At 38.4% G+C, this 20,374-nt stretch overlaps 1 protein-coding gene across 8 annotated transcripts in view; it reads right to left on the bottom strand.

Annotated features, from left to right (window-relative positions):
• Window positions 1-20,374, bottom strand: part of pcsk5.L (proprotein convertase subtilisin/kexin type 5 L homeolog) — a 237,696-nt gene that overhangs the window by 124,926 nt on the left and 92,396 nt on the right. For all 8 annotated transcript variants that reach the window (XM_018248748.2, XM_041582238.1, XM_041582244.1 and 5 more), the window contains 2 exon segments: window positions 17,739-17,911; window positions 6,980-7,192 (listed from right to left, as the gene is read on the bottom strand). In XM_018248748.2, the coding sequence (XP_018104237.1) occupies window positions 6,980-7,192; window positions 17,739-17,911 (386 nt within the window).

Here is a 20,374-nt window from a genome sequence, read left to right as displayed (position 1 = left end):
AATTTTTGGCAAGAGCAGTTGGTATGCATAAAATCATGCTCAAACTCATAGTATTATGATTTGCAATGAAGTCACCTACTTTTATCCCTTAATACCCCCTTTAAAAAGCTTTCCTACCACTGATGTCAAACTAACTGGCCTATAGTTTTGAGGCCGAGAACGGGATCCCTTTTTGAATAGCGGCATCACATTAGCAATTTGCCAGTCTTTTGGCACCATGCCAAACCTCTATGAATCCTGAAAAATTAAAAGGTTTGGCAATCACAAAGCGAAGCTTGTTTAGTACCCTGGGATGAATACCATCTGGTTACATATTATAGTCTCTTTAGAATTTCCCCTTGTGTAAACCATGCACCAAACCTTATGGCATAGTAACATTATATGATGGCAGGATAATAAAACAAATGGAATCATCCGCCTATAATTACATAATCAATAACCATGATTTCTCAAATCAAAGAGCCCTGGATGGGTGTGATCAATTTAAAAGAAAACAACGATTCCGAGGTGGATTTATAAGCAATCATATTGTAGAATCAACACATGAACAGTGATATTTCTAGGGGTTAAAGGTGCATGCACATGTTTACGCTGTTAATGCACATTTCATGTCCTAGACATACAGCAAAAGGAGAGCTGTACTCGTGAAACCTAGATGGCAAAAGTGTGATGACTGGGGGGCTTTATCTTTTATTGTTTAATGAGAAATGATTACAGCAGCATCATGCCATTATGTAAATTAAAATACATGACAACAGGCTTTACTTGCCCTTTAATTGCTCTCCTGGAATCCTGAACACTCCACTGAAGTAAAAAAGCAGGTGAATGCCAAAAGAGTTAACCCCATGAAGAGAACCTCTCTTAAAATGATATGACGTGACAACAGCTGGGCCTTAAACTAATGTGGAATGTTTACACAAAGAGAAATATAATTATTATGCTCGAAAATGAACTGAGGAAGTATTGTTAAATAAAACAATACTATCGGATTTGTGCAAAGCTTTCTGAGATTTGAATACAGATGTTCTGGCATTGATGGGGAAATCTAAATGTACTGAAATGAAATGTTTAAAATAAACCATTTAATCCTCAAGAAGCCAATTTAGTCACATTTTTAAATTATACACTGAATCTAAATGAAGGATATTACTAAATTAAAAGGGGGATATTGCTCCCTCAGCTTCATTTGATGGCTGGGATATTTGCGATGCCTTATTTTCTGGGCATTGCGGAACTGCTGGAGGGCTAAATATACAGTCTAGAAGAACTCATTTTAAGGGAAATTGTAGTTGTGGGAATATTGAAAAACTATGCATAGAGCATGAGGCTATTTGGTGGCTAATAAATACTGGCATAACATGCACAATAAAATCAACCATTTGGAACTGAAATCAAGTTAATATGTAACACAAAAATCCTTGTTAATAAAGGTTATTGTTATAGAATGCAGAATAATAAGTTTAGATAATTGCCGACACAAGTTTTGGATGCAATGCCTCGTACCAACTTGTGCTATAAACTTAATATAGATAACTTTACAAACTATAGACTTGAAAATCATCTTAAAGGGGCAGAACACCTTCCAAAAATGTAGCATTATTCAAAAGTATGTTTTAAAAATGAATTTGTTTTGTTTTGCCCCCTCATGTTTTCCTTCTAAAGGATCTAAGGTCCTTTGCTATTTATTACAGTGGCTAACTAATGATTGGTGCTTTTCAACTTTTTTAAATTTTTCCTATGTACCGTATTCCATCAATAATTTTATAAAACATGTTTCTGGGCTAGACTGCATTAAAATGACCAATGTATAGTTCCTGGGCAAGCTAGGGATCCTACAAATTACTTAGCTACATCCTGCTCTCATGCCTCTATTTAAATCTGAAGAGATATTCTACACTAGCTCTATTTACTGGTGTGGTGTACCTTTAAAACTCAAGCTAAATGTCTGTTAAAGGGTAGGACTGCATGGTTGTTTTTAGCGCAACCCGACGTGCAGCAACAAAACTCCAGCGTCAAATCGCATGCATGGAAATAAGGTAAGTGAATGTATTGTTGGATGGTGCCACAGCGTTGATCCGGTGCGACACGACCGTCGGATGCATCCGACAATTGTGTTGCATTTGGATCAATGCTGCGACTTCATCCAACATTTCCATTACTTACCTTATTTCCATCGCATGCGATTTGACGCTGCTGTTTTGTTGCAAAGCGTCGGATTGCGCTGAAAACGTCCATGTAGTCCTAGCCAAAGAGTCCTCGTTATTTTATTACAATGATTTATTTAAATAGCACCAATAGATTTACAGAGACTGTTCATCATTCATAACTGGGGTCAATTTAATTAGCAGTCGATTAACCTTCATTTATTTTTCTGGTGTGCAGGAGGAAAACAGAACCACATGAAACAGTGAGTACCTACACATCTCTTGCAAACTGAGGCAGCGGCAGAATCAAACTCAGGACCCCAGCACTGCAAACAACAATAGCGTACTATTCGAATGATATAAATGAAAAATATTAAATAAAGGAATGATAAATATATAAATATGATATATAAATATAAAGAGCTAGATAACCCCCAACTTAAAATGTGTTTATTGGGGAGCATTGCAACCAAATAAGAATAAATAGCAAAAGAGAATAGAGGAGCAGCATGATTCTAGCTTTTGTAAATGTAGAAATAGTAGGCATAGAGGGCCTAATAAAACATATTCATGGTTGGATGTCTGTAGGGAAATCAGTGCATTTATTAATAAATGTATTTTTGCTTGAAATTCTGCATTTTATATACTGAACTTACTGCAGCAATCTAAAATGTGATCATCTCTATGATAGTAAAGATCCAGGCTTTTGAAGTTGCATGCAGTAGCTCACCATCTTGGAATTTGCTAGGAGTGTCAGTGACAATGCACATTCTCAGAGTGCTCTACACAGCTTTCGAGAAGCTAAGCTTAGGGGTTTTTCAAATCATAGAGCTGATGATTAAGAATGTGAATTAATTACTAATGAGGTTTGCAACGTGACTTCAATACTCTAAATATTCTATATATACAGTATATTTTGAGTTAGTGCCTAAGCTCAGATAACTAACAGAGCAGTGAATCAGCAGAAAAGACGATGGGGAACTATTGTGAGCTACTACTCTACTGCTGAGTGATAAGCAGGCCGGCCCGATTCCCAAGGGCCGTCCTCGCACCCCCCCTTTCCTGGTCGCCCCGCCCACGACCTTACAATGCCGGCTTCAACTTTTATAGACGTGTGCCTGCTCGCCCCGCCCATTTTTTTGTGACGTCATTGGCGGGCGGTACAGGTCTATAAAAGGAACCCGGAAGTCGGGCTCCGGTGGGCACAGGTGGACGGAGGGCGTATATCAGGCGGGTGCAGGTCAGGTAAAAAACCTGACCAACACATCACTATTGCTGAAGGCTTGTGGTTACCTTGGGCTAGGTCAGAAGCCAAAATAAAATGTGCAGAATTTCTACCCTACATACAATGTTTTACAGGTACACTTGCTGGAGTTGAACCAAAATACTCTACAGCTACAATGCAGTGTTAACCACATGCTGTCATGTCTAACTACAACCCCCAGCATCCTACCAAATGCAAAATGTGCAATGTCTCTCCCTTAATGTCCAAAACAAAGATGTCAACCCAATGTAGCTGATCATAGTGGGAAGTGCTGAAAAGTTAAGTCATCGTGACCAGAAGTGACATCACCTTGCACGCTCAAAATCTTCTGAAACCGCTGACCACTAACTGTGCACAAGCAGCCAATGACATCAGTGAATACTAAGAGGTGTATTTATTATGCCATGTAAAAAAACACCGTGATAATACAAAACACATCGCCAGGCTTCCCCGTTTAAAAAATGGCGTAAAATTTTATCTTTTTTTTTTAAGTTTTTTCTTAGAGTGACTTCCGCCGAAAGAAATTTAAAAATCTGGCGTTCACATGGCGTAAAATTATACATATCTTGATAAATTTACCATTTATTTTACACAGTTTTTTTGGCGAAATTCCTTTTACACAGAATAATAAATATGCCCCTTCCTGCGCATGTTCGTGCTGATTTTGGAAGAGAAATAGAAAAACCTGGTGGAATAGCATAAGGTGATGGGGGGCAAGATAGTAAAATTTATGTAACTGCTGACAAAATCAGGGGAGTTGATGTGGCTGCCAACACTATCCTGCTCATGATTATCAGTTTTATTAACGGGTGCCTTAACATCTTGTTTTTTTTAATGTGAACATTTTTCTATTACTAGTATGTACTAATAATTCCAACATATTCCACAGTGATGTACAAAAATGGGTGTATACATTAAACATACAAAAACCAACAATAACCAACTCAAAAATTAGAGGGCCCTGTACAAAGAAGCTTACAAAAATATAAAGAATGTAAAATATTCATGTCCAAAAAAATTTCTGATCTTCAACATTAATAAAATGATTGATCAGAAAGAAAAAACTATGATTAAATATATGGTGTACAGGGCAGTTACCCGATTTCAACTAAGCTGCCTGTTTCAAAATATGTTAGCATGTCAGTGCATGCTACATACAGTATACACACTCATATGCACAGTATATTTAAATATATATCTCATTACTTTTTTATTGTTCAATTTCCTTGGTTCTACAACCCAGCTCTACAAATCTCTATAAGTAGTTGGTGAAACTGTGCCTATTATAATCTCACAAATCTTTGAATAAAAACATAAAACCAGCAGTCAGATTTTATAACTGGATTATCTGAAACTACTATACATTTTAAAGTTCACAAGAAAACATCCACTATAAAATTTCTTTAAATCAGTAGGAAAAATGAGTTGTTAACAGAAACCAGAAAGTAGCTCAATGCACTACAAAGCAATGCCCACATCAGTTATATAAAAAATGCCATTTTCCTCTCCTGAGTTCTCTGCTATCAAAATTGAGAAAGATGTAAATCTATTTCTTGTCTGAGTGCAAGATTTAATAATGCAAAACCCTATTTTTTTTTTTTTTACACATATATCGACCCAGACCCAGATCTGTGAAGAATCGGGAGTAAAAGAATATAATGATCATAACCAGAAATTACAAATGCTGCTATATTTGTCTGTGAATAAACTGAGGACAGCAATAGTCTGCAGTATTGAGTTGTGTGGCTGAGAAAAGAATGAATACACTTGGCTAGCCTCAGTCATTTTACAAAACAGAATTTAAGTGCCTTTATCGCTGATAGAGATAAAGCCTCTGCTTGAACACAAGAAACAGCAGATTCTACTGCCTTGGCATGTTCCTGTAAAAGGCTCTCAGTAACATCTGTAACTAGATTTATATTTTCCTTTCTTGGCTACCAGTGGATATTATGTCCTCGAGAAAGCTCCTTGACTAGAAAATCCATCAGGACCCTTTCAAAAGGAAGTTGTTGACAGGAGTATGGGTGTTTAAGCATAATTACCAGAGAGATCTAAAAGATGGCTTTGAGCTAGAAAGCATTCGCTCTCACAGAGGTCCCCCATCTATCTTAGAGAGGAAATAAGAAGGGCATAAGACCACCAACAGGCAGCAGAACTTCAATAGCTTACATGATGTTCCAAAAGCAAGACCATGCTGGGACATGCTCATTAATCACGATATGCTAGGGGAGGTTGTCAGTATTTGGAATACAACTAATATGCGCTCGGGCTTGTCAAGCAGTTTATATTTATTTTAACACTGAAAATAATAAAGGGAGCACATGTTCAAATGTCACTGTTTAATCTAGCCACTACATAAAATATAAATAACTGATGATGCTCTTAAAAAACCAAGAGGCAAGATTGTAGACCTTGGATTAGACATAGATAAACATAGCATAAAATTGGGTAGAAACATAACCTTAAGAGACCTCAATTTTGATCTGTGTAGTTTAAATCACATGCTACTGTGCTTTAAATTATATATAGTTGAATAGATATAACAAACCATAAGATTAACCTTACATACCCACAAGACTGTTTTCTGTGTTACTTACATTGCAATGTATAAGTTATATCAAAAAGATATATGTCCCAAGGATTTTTTGTAGTAAAAATAAGTTATTTATTAATAATCACATTAAAAAACATTTTTGGTACATACTGACCCCACATGGCCCACCTTATGCGTTTTGTACCCTCCGGCACTTAGTCATAGAGACACCTATGACTAAGTGCCGGAGGGAGAATAACTCTCTAACAAAGCACTGTATTCAGGGCAGGGGTTAATGTTAATCTGAAAAAAAAAATTCAGCTATGGATCCATTTATATACAAAAATGACTGGCATGCCATACTGTATTAGCATTTCTTTTTTGCTATGCTATTTCATGTTGTACAACTGATAAATAGATACAGAGTTATAAATACCAAATGTTAAGCTTTCTATGTTTATTTGCTGGGGTTTAGCCCATATAACAGTTATTATTGCATACATTTAAAACATGAAGGTTATCCTGCGATGCTTTACTGAAGATGACATCTTCTCTAAGACCATATTCTCTACTGCCCTAAAGCTAAAACTATATTATCTGTTATCCCCTAAAATAATTTTTTCTTGTTGTTCTCTCACTGAGGGTTAAGGCTGGAGTGAATAAACATAAAAACAATGGTTACATTGTATAGCTCTGCCTGAATAAATTGAGGGATCATCCATTTTCAGGGGGAAGCGTCAGTCAGAAGTTATACTAACAAGAAAAAAGGTCTGATGGTAGGCACCATGTCCTGGTGGGTTATGGACAACTGCCAATTTATTGCAACAGCCCTGCAGAGGGTACTTTGTGATTTTTAACAAGTTGCATGTGTCAGGTACCAACCAAGTTCAGGCACCAACTGCTCTCTATGGCAAGGATGTCCTAGTATAATTAATGGGGTTATCAAATGCATGGCCTCTGCAAATCTATAGATGTTTTTTAAATACTTGCTTTAAGATGAAAGAAATGAAAGAACAAAGGAAGGATTTGGGTACATACCACTTTCCTGTCATAAGATTCCCCACTGCTGTATGTAGTTGCAAGGGTTGATGCACATTCTTCCAGATACCATGGCTTCTTGCCACTTTCTGTTGTGCTGCTGATAGAGATTGTGTATATGCTGTTTGTGTAACCATCACAAGAACAGTGGTCTCGGCTCCTACCACCATTTCCTGATGCCCATACATAAACAGAACCAAATCCTCTTCTTCCCTGTAAGTGAAAATAAAAAAATCACGCATTCAAAAATTAAAATACCTTGAACATACAACTGCCTACTAGGCAGCAGCCACAAGTTACAGCTGCCATATTTATTTTCTCTCTTTTTCCCCCTATAAGCATTCACTGCAGTTACCAAATTAAATGCATGATCCTAGAAGGGAGGAGGAAACCCTTATAGTTAGGATAGTTTCACCACAAACATGGATTCCTGCATAGAACCATTCAATACAAGGTAATGTAATATTACCGAGAAGAAGCAAATAAAAAAATATAAACGGACACTGTTCAAAAGGGCTTATTCAGCATTTTAAGTTAAAGATAAAAAGAAAAGAAAATGGCTTGTGGGACTGGTGTCAGGACTGGACTCAGGTGTCGTTTCCTTGATTTCGATTTTGAGACCCCAAGTTCAGCAAGATGAAGAGAAGTAAATGAAGACTAAATGCACATCACTACACTGTAATACTCTTTTGATTTTTGTGTGCCAACCTCAATATACAGTAGGTCACTTTGTGTAAGAATATACATAAACATAGTCTCAGTTCAAGTTAAGTCAGTTAAAGCTAAAACAAAATTATAAAATGTGATCATAGGCATACAACTAAAGGGGTACTCAACACCCAATTCCACCACACTAGATTTTTATAATTCCAATTCATTTTTAACACAAGCCTAAGTAGTGATTACACAATAAGATTTAGATTTAATTTATTTATATATTTTAAATATACTTCAAATGTTAATGTTTCAGCTAACTTTCTTTCACCATCCACTCTTTTAGATAATCACTTACAAACGTTTGAATTAGTATTGTATGTACAGGTAAATGAGCTGTCTGTATCAACTGCTGCATCAACAGAGAATATTCTCCATTGTGAAACTACAATTATACATAATTTGCAAGTCTCTTCCTATGATTCCTTAAGTGAGAGTGCCTCATAATTTTAGTTTTAAGACAGTGTATGTGTGTAAAATTAGATGAGAATACCTTCTGAACTCAGAAAGTTTTATTCTTCAAGTCTTACAATATGAGGGGATTAGTGATGTGTGGGTCAAGTTTTCCTCAATTCGCACCTGTCCCACACCCTCCCAATCCTAACCCAGCCCGGCCTGATCCATCCCCTCTAGTTATAGTCCCGCGCCCACAATGCCCTGCGGTGATGTCACAAAAGGGGTGGGGCTGGCACAAGTCTATAAATTGAAGGGCCAGAAGCTGGCAGTGTGAGGCAGAAGGGAGTGCTCAAGCCAAACCCGCGACCAGAAGATTTTTTGCAGTAACTGGGTCGAACTGGTTCGGGAATACAATGCAACGCAATTCTTGTGGTTTGTATTCCCTGATGAAAGTTCCAGATATGAACTGAAACGTTGGATTAAATAAACCCATAACTTGTTCACCTTTATTCTTTGCTTTAATCCTTGGAGTGGATATATATATAAAGCCTGTACGTACCAGCCATATTTAAATTGGCGTAAGCCTGTTAAAGAAATTTCGATATGAAGTAATGCTCGCTTAGAAACGTTCACGCTGACAAAGTACGCCAGCGTTCATTTGCCCAGAAGAAATTTAGCATTTTGATAAATATGAATATTTGCTGCAAAATAAAGTGTGACTAAGTTGTGCAAAGTATGGCGCAGCCTTCCGAGGCAAAAATCCACCCTTTAGTAAATTTGCCCCTAAGGCTTGTCCTGTTCTGCATTCAGAGCTATCTGTAACATTGGGGTGTACATACATACAAATTCACAGTGATTCACAACTATTGTGTGTCATCCACTGAAAAACAAAACAATGCCCTCCAAAATAAAAAAAAATCCATTTTATATTCCAAGTGACAATCTGTATCATATAATCAAACCTTTACAGAACATTCTGAAAGTCCAGTATGATCTCACCGTATTGAAGTGTATTGCCACTACTTCATAAAAAATTAAGCTCTCTGTAAAAATGAGGGGTAGGTACAAGGATACCCACAGGCATATTTTCACACAGATGCTAAACAGCTGTTCTAATTCTTAAAACACAATCCCTTAATTTTTAATGAACTGGCATGCTGAAAAGTACTGTTCTGAGCAGATGAGTGCACAAAAGCAATAAAGTTCAGCAATTTACCACGCAGAGTAATAAAATATTTCAGTTTTATTACTGTGGTCCATGCAGATAAGCAAAGATATACAAGTTTGAATTAGTCAGATGCTAATACACTAATTTTAGGAGATAAGCAAATAATTGTTTTTTTATTAGTGCTCTATGGTATTATGTGCTAGCTGAAACCAACAAATAAAAATGCCACCAAATGTCTAAATGGATAAAAAAAAACTTCAAGTCTAGTGATTTGTAACTGTCTGTAATAAAAACAGGCCTTCTACGTGATTTTAGAAATGTAGAGGTCTATGAAAAGTGAAAGGCTGGGGCCTTGATTTATCGCTGCACCAAAGCTGTGCAGAACCATATTTATCAGTTGTAACTGTGTGGTCAAATGTAAGCAAGGCAAATAATCACAATGTGTAAATAAATGATTGCTGGCCAGCAACCAAAAGCAGAAATGTGGAAATTATTTACAAAGCTGCAGTTCCTGGCTGGAACTAAACATAAGAAACCCAAGTCTATGACCACACTGGGCTGATTCTCTGCCTACTGGTTAACACAGGTCAAGTATCGGCCCCTATGCTCAAATCAGCACCCTTCTGTGCCAGGACCTGGAACCACTGCTCCGGACTGGGTGCACAAGGAGCGACTTTCAGCGCTAAAACCTGCGAGTATGATCTTTGCGTTAAAGTCCATTCCGTGCACCTGCAGCTGACCCGACGCAGTGGTCAAGAAAAACTGAACAAAAGCATACTGAATGAGGGAGCTTCCCCAAAGGAACGCATATTTAATGTGTTCCACCTGCACTTAGCACTACAATGTGCCTGTGTGAGTTCAGGCCCATACAGAAGAACTGGCTGCATTTTGTTCTGTGCTCCCCTGCAGTGGAACACAGGAAAACTGACCACAGTGGAGCGCAGGGCGAAAATGCCTGTGAATATGACCCTTAAAGGGGTGGTTCACCTTACAGTAAACTTTTAGTAAGTTATAGATGGGCTAATTGTAAACAAGTTTCCAATTGGTCTTCATTATTTATTTTTATATAATTTTTACATTATGTGCCTTTTTCTTCTGTCTCTTTCCAGCTTTCAAATTGGGGTCACTGACCCCATCCAAATAACAAATGTTCTGTAATGTATTGTAATTACTACTTTTTATTATTTATCTTTCTATTCAGGCCTCTCTAATTTTAGGAACCAAATTGCTAAAATTGCAAACTGAATAAAAAGTTTAATTACTCAAAAACCACAAATAATAAAAAATTAAAATCTATAGCAAATTGTCTCTACATCATACTAAAAGTTAATGTAAAGTTGAACAAAGTTTTCTTGTGCAAAAATCCAAAGGTTTTGTGGTTTTAGGGCAAAAATCCCAAAAAAATCATACAATTTGAATTTTTGGACGATTTTCACGTTTTCATGCACTGGAATTTTTCGGGAAAATGTATTGATAAATAAGGGGAAATAACCTGTGCGGATTTGGTCAGAGTATATTTCAGAAAATAATGAGATAAATTTGGATTTTGATAAATAACCCCCATATTGTGCTTTATTTATACAATGTCAACATGTGCCAATAGTGCCAGGCACAGATGATAGGAAATGCATAATTACGGAGTCAGAGTAAGTGATCAGTCACGGCTATTTGATTACTTTAAAGTGTAAATTACATGCATTAGTAAAATATCCTGATAATAAAGCCTTGCTGTGTTATGTCAACAACAAAGGGGCCAATCAATTATTTTCAGTCAGCTTAAGATCTCCTAGATATCTCTCTACGCTATTAATAACCGCTCACGTTGTTCACAGCTAGTTTCTCTAATAAATACACCAATTCAAACAAAATGGCATTGAACAAATATTTCAATATTTTAAATGTTGTTCACAACATTGATTTTGGTCATCATTTTTAATGTTTTAGCACACTAGATTTTTTTTGCTTAACCCTAAACACAACCAGCCACTGAAATAAACATACTGTAGTTACTTATGCATCACAGCCCACCCTGCAATGGACACAGTAGCTGACCAGGGAATGTACTGGCTGAACTACAAGAGGGTCTGCAGACTGCACTTTGAAAGTGTTTGTAAAGGGCTATTCTGAATATCTGTCTGTGAAATCATTAAATGAGAACTAAAGCTTAACTAAGTAGGCTAAAAATGTTGTATATTATGTTTTGGGCTTCTGCAAAGCCCAAGGCAACCACAACCCTATAAATAAAGATCTGTGCTTCTAAAGATGCACCAGTAGCTCCCCATCTTCTTTTCTGCCGATTCACTGCACATGCTCTGTGCTGCTGTCACTTACTGAGCTTAGGGACCCACTCACAATATACAGTACACATAGAATATAAATGTCACAATATAAAGTTGGCCATAGACGCAAATATCCGATCGTACGAATCATCGTACGATCGGACTTCCCCATCTCCGGACCTGCTACTAACCATTCCGATCAAATAAAGTACAAAAGAACAGATCAGCCGATGTTCTGCCCCTGACAGAAATTGAGAAAGTTATGTCCGACAAAAGCTAGTGACAGTCTCCTCTGAAAATCGTACGATCAGCAATACATGCAAAGATATTATCTGTAGCCTACAGAAATCTTTTAACCTGTCCGATCGACCAAACGAAAAATGTTGGGACTCTCCACACACGATCCGAAAATCGTACGAACCCTCGATTCGTACGATCAGATCTTTGCGTCTATGGCCAGCTTAAGGCTGATTAGTAATTAATACAGATAATTACTACATTGCAGCACAGAAACCAGTGTAATTAGCACCAGAATTTAATTATCAGCCCTATAGCATCAGCTTATATTACAGCCAAACCTCATTTTCTGCTTGATGATTTGAGACGACCCCTAAACTTAGCTTCTCAACAGCTGCTCAGAGCCCACAGAGCATGTGAGAGTCATAGACACTTTCCAATATGGTGACCCCCAATTTCCAAAATGGTTTAAAATCCTGAATCATTGCTACTATTGAGAAGCTGAAACTTTAGACTGGTGCAATAAGTTTAGTGTATAAAATATGCCATTTTTAGCCATATTCATTTTTAGGGTTTAGTTCTCCTTTAAGGCCAGGAGCAATCTCCCAACCAAGAACTACCTAAACTGCCTCTTTTGTTGTTTTAAGCTTTTAAATGTAGTTTGTTATCTGTGATTCAACTGTATCTATCTTTACAGTTCTGTATTCCAACCCATGTCCTTGATTTGATTCCACGGATTTCCAGATTCTAACCTTGTTTTTTTCTGCTATAACTTGCTGCCTGCCTGTCACCATATCTACTAAGCAGACTCTTCTCCATCAGTCTGTCCTTACCTTTGGACTGCTTACTGAAGCAACCTATGATCCTCACATGCACTTTACAATTATATACAGCCCAGTGTTTAATCACTGCCTATATATTTAGATATTTTTACGGGGGGGGGGGGGGCATTGGCTGGGGTGATTTAGTACTATTTGGTTCTATTACATGTAATGAGTTTAAAAGGAGTTCTACACGGAGAGCAATTACTGAAGGCTGTAATATCTGTTTATATGTTGCTCTGATACTGAAATAAATGAACTGATTAACATTTTAAGATATATACTTCTGAAATTAGCCATCTTCTCAAGCAATATTCATTGGAAGATAACTAATATAGGTAGGTTACCTGCTCCACTACTGGAGCAGGTAACATTACTCATGTTTGTATTGCTTGCCTACACAGTGCTCCCTAAGGCAGTCTCCTCTTTTTTAATTTTTATTTTTATAACTTTTCATTATTTGCGGTTTCAAGGTAAAGATGAAACAGTACATGTGTCATTATACACTGAATTTCAAATAACTGTTAAATGACCCTTATAATGACAATAAAAAATTGATATAATGAATTTAGGAAATAACAAGGGAAAGAGTAGGTGGGGTGGGTAGAAACAGATGTAATGGTAAGTAGGAAGAGGAGCACTGGGCTACTTTCTTCAATGCTCAGTTCTTGCTTAAAAATGTGGACAGTAGTGAAACAACTAAACCGAACTAAGGTAAAATGCCTTGCCTCATTGCTGCCAGCCACAAGCTTATGTATTAGAATGACTTGTAAGTATAAAGAGAAGAAAGAAAGGGGCTGTTCTCAGGGTCAAACTGCTGACCCAGGCCTGCTTTCTCTGCTGAGAATGGCAGGCGCCATTGTTCCTGCACCCGATTGCGGCTGCAAGATCTAAGAAAGGGGAGCAGTACATTGCAGGGGGTGGGTGACATTTGTAGGTGCTAAAGCAAACGACTATGTGTGCGGGCACTTGGACAGCAGCCTTGGTGGGCTCCTGACACCCCAGTCCGACACTGGATGTTCTGAATTGTTAGTGAGCATTGAGATATCCCCAAACCTCTTCTGGGTTTCTAAAATGGCTTCCTAGGCACAGCAATTATTATGACATTGTTATCCATTAATTAATGTAGTAAATTAGCTGGAGAAGAGGGCTCCTGTTATGTCTGTTGGGGCAATATACCATAAGCATACCGATATTTTTCGGAACATCTCCTCTCTGTCAAGTATCAGGCAGTCTCCTCTTTTAACGCTCCCCTTCTTTTACTAGCTGCAGAGAATATCTTCCCAAACCTCGGCTCTGCCCTGGTAGACTAATGTTTTTAACCTTATTCAGGGCCCAACTCTTCCTTCTCCCCACTTCCCATCTTTAACTAACCACCCCACATAAATCCAAGATCTGTTTTGCTCAAAAACAATCAAAAACATCTTTTACCCCTAAAATTCCCAGAATGATACTGCCATTAAGGATCCAAGTTTTATTGGTGGTCTCATTTTCTTTTACACCCCTCGGACCACTGGAAGTGGTGGGGGTAGTAGGAGTTCTTCTCTAATTTTCTGTTTTCCTCCAGCCTTCCCGTTCAACATTTTGAAGTGAGTGCCATTTTGATCTTCAGCCTCTCTGTAAGTGTAATTCACAGACCATTGCCTACCCCATCTGCTACATTCCTGGCTTTCTTCCTCTGTATTGTCAGCCCTGTTATCATCCTTGGTGATGATCATATTGATAATCCTTGCAACCTTGGCCCTCTTGTCTCCATCTAACCTCCTCCTTTGAACATTACATTAACTTAACAGTGACCCTTATTTTGATCAACTTTGCACATTTTTGTCTCACACTCTCCTACCCCACTGACTCCTTCACCCACTGTCATTATTTTAAATACACATGCAAATGACCTTCCAGTCCTGGCTTACTCTCACTTAAATTCGGTTTCTCCACCCTTAGGGATTCATCTGATCCTAGTACTATGTTCATAATCACCAAATGGTACAGTAGTAAAATGTTAAAGACAAAGCCAACTATCTAATACATTTTAACCAACTTAACATGGCCAATATACCCAGGCTTCACCCACTACCAAAACTTTGTATTTGCAAACATTATTATGGAATTCACTTAAGCAGATCTTTCTTTTGAAAAAAATAATCCACCCTGGGGCTTCAAACTACAATCCAAAGCAACACTACAGCATATCCCTCTTTTAAAATGTACTTAAATGTCTAGCCTGGATAATAAATGCCTGCTATGTATGTACATATGTATGCCCATCACTCCACTTAAACATTTATCTTGAATGAGGCTACAAGTGCAGAGCATATGATATCCAGAAGTATACGTAAAGTATCTTTGTATTTTATGTATAACTGTGCTTGGTCATATGGCCTTTATTATACCATTTTAAGCATATCAAATTGTTCTGTTCTGCTGTCCTTTTTTTTAAAGATGCATTCAATCATATTCTACACCACTCATTTTACACAGCACAGCACTCATAACTGAATTACTTGTATAATAATGAATACTGGTTCTAATCTGGCTGTGGGTATGCAAATTAACTTTGTGTTCTTTTCAGCCCGCCATAATTAAAAATATGTTTCTTCAGATACAAATAACGATTTCTTTCCCCCATGACAGTACCCCTTTAAACAGCCTGTCTCATTTGTAGCCTGGAAGCTTGCCCAAAAAAGAAATCCAGATTTGTAGAACTGCACAGGAGATTTCTAGCATCCACATACTTCTGAAAAGCTGTTTTTAAATTAAACATGTTTTTAAGAAAAACAATTCCATGTGCTATCTATTCCTATAGTAAACAATAAAACCGATTAATTATGTATGAGGGAAAATAGCATATACTACAAAACCCAACACCTATGCAATTCTTTGCCATCATTGCCGCAGTATTGCATGTCAAAGAGGAAATATTGTTCTTTAGCAGCAGTCAGAAAATATAAGTAGTTTCTCCTTTTACTGCTACAGATAGACGACATATTCACTGTGCAATTTAAATTTTATTACAGCTTGTCAGTTTGAATCTACAGTAGGGTGTTCAACATTGTTGGAATTGGAAAAAAGAAATATAGCAGTAGAATAGTTTGTTTAACAAAGTTTATATATAGCATTTGTGTTTTTTCAATAAACCATCAGAATGAGCTGTATTATGGATTAATACATAATATGCATTACCATAATATTATGGTTGAGTTTTATGAAACTTTCATCATGCTAATAACGGTCACCATATTTCTGCTGTGACCACTATGGTCCTGAAAATCTGTTCAAATGTTATGAGTGATGGTTGATCCCATAAAATTGATAATCAAGTTGGTGTTGTTTTGTTTAGATCAGCTGCACCAGACTTTTATCTACAAATCAATTCTGGGGACCTCATGTGAACAGATGCTTATACTATTCAACTGTAATTGACATAAGTGTATTTACAGTCTGTTTTTCACCTTGCAGTGCATTAAGTAAAAATACAGGTAAAGTAATCCCATTCAATGGGGCACACAGTTGAATTACATTTAGAAAATTGAATACTAGGAGTCAATTTGTATCAGACGGTAAGCCAGAAGTGCAAAGTGATGGTGAGAAGCAGATTTGGATTGCTCACTTAAAGAAGTAAACCCTAAAAATTAATATGGCTAAAAATGCCATATTTTATATACTGCACGTTTTGCACCAGCCTAAAGTTTCAGCTTCTCAATAGCAGCAATGATCCAGGATTTCGAACTTGTCACAGGGGGTCACCATCTTGGAAAGTGTCCACGACACTCACATGCTCTGTGGGCTCTGAGTAGCTGTTGAGAAGCTAAGCTTAGGGGTTGTCACAAATTATCAAGCAGAAAATGAGCTTGGCCTGTAATATAAGATGATGCTACAAAGGCTGAGTAGTCCATTCTCATGCTAGTTGTACTGGTTTCTGTGCTGCCATGTATTATTTATCTGTATTAATTACTAATCAGCTTTATATTGTGATATTTATATTCTATGCGTACTGTATATTTTGAGCCGGTCCCTAAGTTTAGTAACTGACAGCAGCACAGAGCATGTGCAGTGAATCAGTAGAGAAGAAATGGGAAGCTACTGGGACATCTTTGGAGACACAGATCTTTAAAGGGTGGTGAAAGCCCAAAACATAATGTACAACATTTCTAGCCTACTTCTTTAGTTAGGCTTTAGTTATCCTATCAGTGTGCACATGAATTTTGGGACAGAAATACTAAACTATGTTTTCTTGTCATGAAATCTGTCCAGTGGTCATGCTAAAAGGCCAAAGCCAACGGGGCAGAGAAGAACAGATACCATTTCTATTCTGCCATATATACACCATGTGTGCTACTGGCCCTAAAATAAATGCTTATGCCAACAATTTGTGATCAGAGACAACCTGTTCTTTCACGTACACTTTGGCATTCTTTGCTATACCCTTGACCACTACCATTACACTCACCCCACACTAAATGTGACTCTCCTGATCTCCTAAACACCCAGGACATATTGTCATGGGGATATAGATTCTTTCTACAAGTAAGGATCTGAGCTGCAAAGCAATGTTTTTGGCAGAACCAAAGTTTATGTAATTTTTTTTTTTTTTGTACAAATTTTGTGTTATATATTATTATTTCAGTTGATCATTTTGTATTCAAGCAAAAGATTTTTGTACAGCAAAAATATTCAGTGAACGCTATTTCCGACAATTGTTATTTAGAAGCTGGATCAATTAGAACATTTTTGGGGTATAATGTCATGCGCTTACTCATTTGCATTGGAATAAACCTGTTTTTGTTTACAAACAGCTTTCCTCAAAACATGCATCATTTCTAGACCCCCGCTATCGCTATTGCTGACCACCTACTAAAAATGTCAAGGTGAAGGCAGAGTGGAATTTGAGTAGAAATCCATAGCAGACATAATTTAAAGGGATTCGGCGCATTCACGGTAATGTATGACTGAAATATGTTTATTTAATGTACATTGAGTCCAGTAGGTCAGTGACTCCATTTTAGCTCATTAAAGGCTACAATTGACAAGACCTAACTTGTTATTTGGGGGTATCCTATAAAATAGATACGAGGAGGACCAGTATACAGTGTTGGAGAATTTAACAACCCATGTTTTTAACCTCATATTCAGCACATACTCACTGTTCTGATGCCGTTTTCAAAAGCCTCCCGGGCCAATGACGCAGGTCCATCAACTGTTTTCCCATCATCATCTGGGCCCCAGCTTGCACTATAGATGTGGACATGTTGTGGGTTCAAGCTGAGAGATTTTGCTTCCACCATGTCAGTTACATCTCCGTCCAGCATGCGCACTCCTACAACCATCAATGATCACCATGTAAAACATCAGCAATATTATATACTGTGTTATTTAAAACCATTCAATATAATAGGGTGCAGCTGGAGCACGCTCACAGGTCACATATCAGAAAGGAAAATGCTAACATTCATCTTGAAGCAAAGTAATTTAATTTAATATGCTATGCTACAGGACACGGGGGGCAAGAGCTTTTGGTTATATAGCTCAGTTCCTGGCATAAAACTGCCCATGGGAGACTAGCTGCAGGCTGCAAATGTTTTTCATAGCCTGTTACAGATATGCACTGTGTAGTTTCCTGGCTCTTTATAAAACAGAACTCTGAGCATTAATAGTAATGTATTTGGCTGTTAAAAACATGCAGTGAGTTGTAATTTAGTAACACCTGGAGAACTACACAGTGAAAATGCTTTAAAAGACAGTTGCTCAAGTATGATGTGTAAAAAGCAGTACACTCTCTCTCTAAGTTTGCTTATATAAAAAGGCAATATTGTAGTGTGTAGTATTTATACAATTAATGCAGTACTCACAATGGATGTTCGTAAGCATTAGCAGCCAGTGTATCCGTTTAGCAGCTTATTTACAAAGATGTGTTCATTTTTTAACAGTGAAAGTTGTAAATATTTTTAAATCTCCATTGACATCTTTATGTGTGCAGTAACTCCATGCATCATGATCACATAAATAATGCATTGCAAAATGCTACTAGGCATATTTATAGAGGTGTGTATTTTGCTTGTCAGACTCATGCTGGAAACTATTTATTGTCTTCACTACTGCACTGGTAACACTATCATGTGTTCTGCACTTTTAAGGAACAGTAGCAAAGAAAGAAATAGCATTTTAAAGTTATAAAATAGAACGTACTGTTGCCCCGCAGGTGTGCTGCAGAAGCACGACTATAGTAGTTTATATAAATATGTGTAGTCATGGGGAAGCCATTCAAGCTAAAAAAGGAGAAACGGCACAGGTTTACATAACAGATTGGCTCTATAGATGGCTCTGTAATACAATGTTTTAGTTCTTACACAAGAAGATAAACAGGGTTCAAATGTCATTCACGGCACTAAATACTACACTCATAATAGAACATTTGTTAACAAGGAATGTCTTATTTGTAGGTTACAGATCAACAGATACCAAATTAATAAATAAATGTTACTGATCCTTTATCATCTCTAAATGTTTCTGGTAGGAGATCACAGAGACAATTTGCCAACTTGAAAAATAAATACTTATGGTTCTACCTGGTCATGGAAAACATCTACAGTTTTTTTCTGTAAAATCAGTGTTAGCTCAAAATGCAACTGTTCAGATTTAGATTTTTATGCTTCGAGTTTTAACATGGCACTTGTATAAAGAACAGGAACTGTGTGTCAAGACCGCCGGGAGCGCGAGGAGTCGCGTCCGCTCCCGGCGGCGAAGAATCCAAAATGGCGGCGCCCAGGCAACCCACGTGGGTTCCGACGCCGGCGCCGTGACGTCAGCGCGGCGCGACGGTCGCGGGCGCGCTGACGCTGGCGCAAGGGCGCCAAATTCGAATATAAAAGGACGCCTGAGGCGCCAAGATGGCGCCCGAAAATAGGATTCTGTTCCCTGAGTATTCCTGGGTTCCCTTGCTGTTTCCTCTGCTTATCTGCCTGATTCCTTGTTGTGACCCCTTGCCTGGACCTGGACTTCGCTGATTCTCTGCCTGCCATTGACCCCCTGCCTGGCCTTGGACTTTGTTTGTATTCTGCCTGGACTTTGATTATTCTCTTGCCTTACCCCTGGATACCACGACCCTGATTCCTCGTGAGGGGCTTCCTCCTAGATCCGGACTTCTCCCCAGAGGGGGCTCCCGGCTCCCTGACATTATTTTCGGGCCATGGATCCTTCTGAGGAAGCCACACCTCATGTCGGACGAGCGCTCCGCGGACTGGCATCCCGCATGGAGGACTACGAAAACCAGCAGGTTCGCATTGGGCAAGCACTCGATGTCCTGCTAGCTCAAGTGCCTTCTACGCCCTCCGCTGCTCCACTTACTGGAGATCCCCCCATGGCGGCAGCCTCTACGAACGCAAGCTACCCGACAGGTGAGCCTCGCATTCCACCTCCCCCTCGCTTCAGTGGGGACCCACAAGCCTGCAGGGGATTTGCCACACAATGCCAAATTCAATTTGAGTTCCAACCCACACAGTTTCCAAGTGAGCGTTCCAAGGTGGGTTATGTGATGTCTCGATTGGAAGGCAAGCCACTGGAGTGGGCAACGTCTCTTTGGGAGAAGAATTCCCCGGTGACTTATGATGTTAAAGACTTTCTCCAAGCTTTTCGCACAGTCTTTGATGCTCCAGGTCGGGTTACGAACGCCCCTGCCCGTCTCTTGCAGCTCCGGCAGGGAAGCCGCAGTGTCAATGAGTACGCTATAGACTTCCGAACACTGATGGCGGAGACTTCCTGGTGTGATGACGCTTACAAGGCT

Source organism: Xenopus laevis, chromosome 1L, assembly GCF_017654675.1.
Source record: "Xenopus laevis strain J_2021 chromosome 1L, Xenopus_laevis_v10.1, whole genome shotgun sequence".
In the NCBI taxonomy this organism is placed as follows: Eukaryota; Metazoa; Chordata; class Amphibia; order Anura; family Pipidae; genus Xenopus; species Xenopus laevis.
Note: the sequence above shows the minus strand (reverse complement) of the source record. Positions and strands in the feature narration are given on the sequence as shown.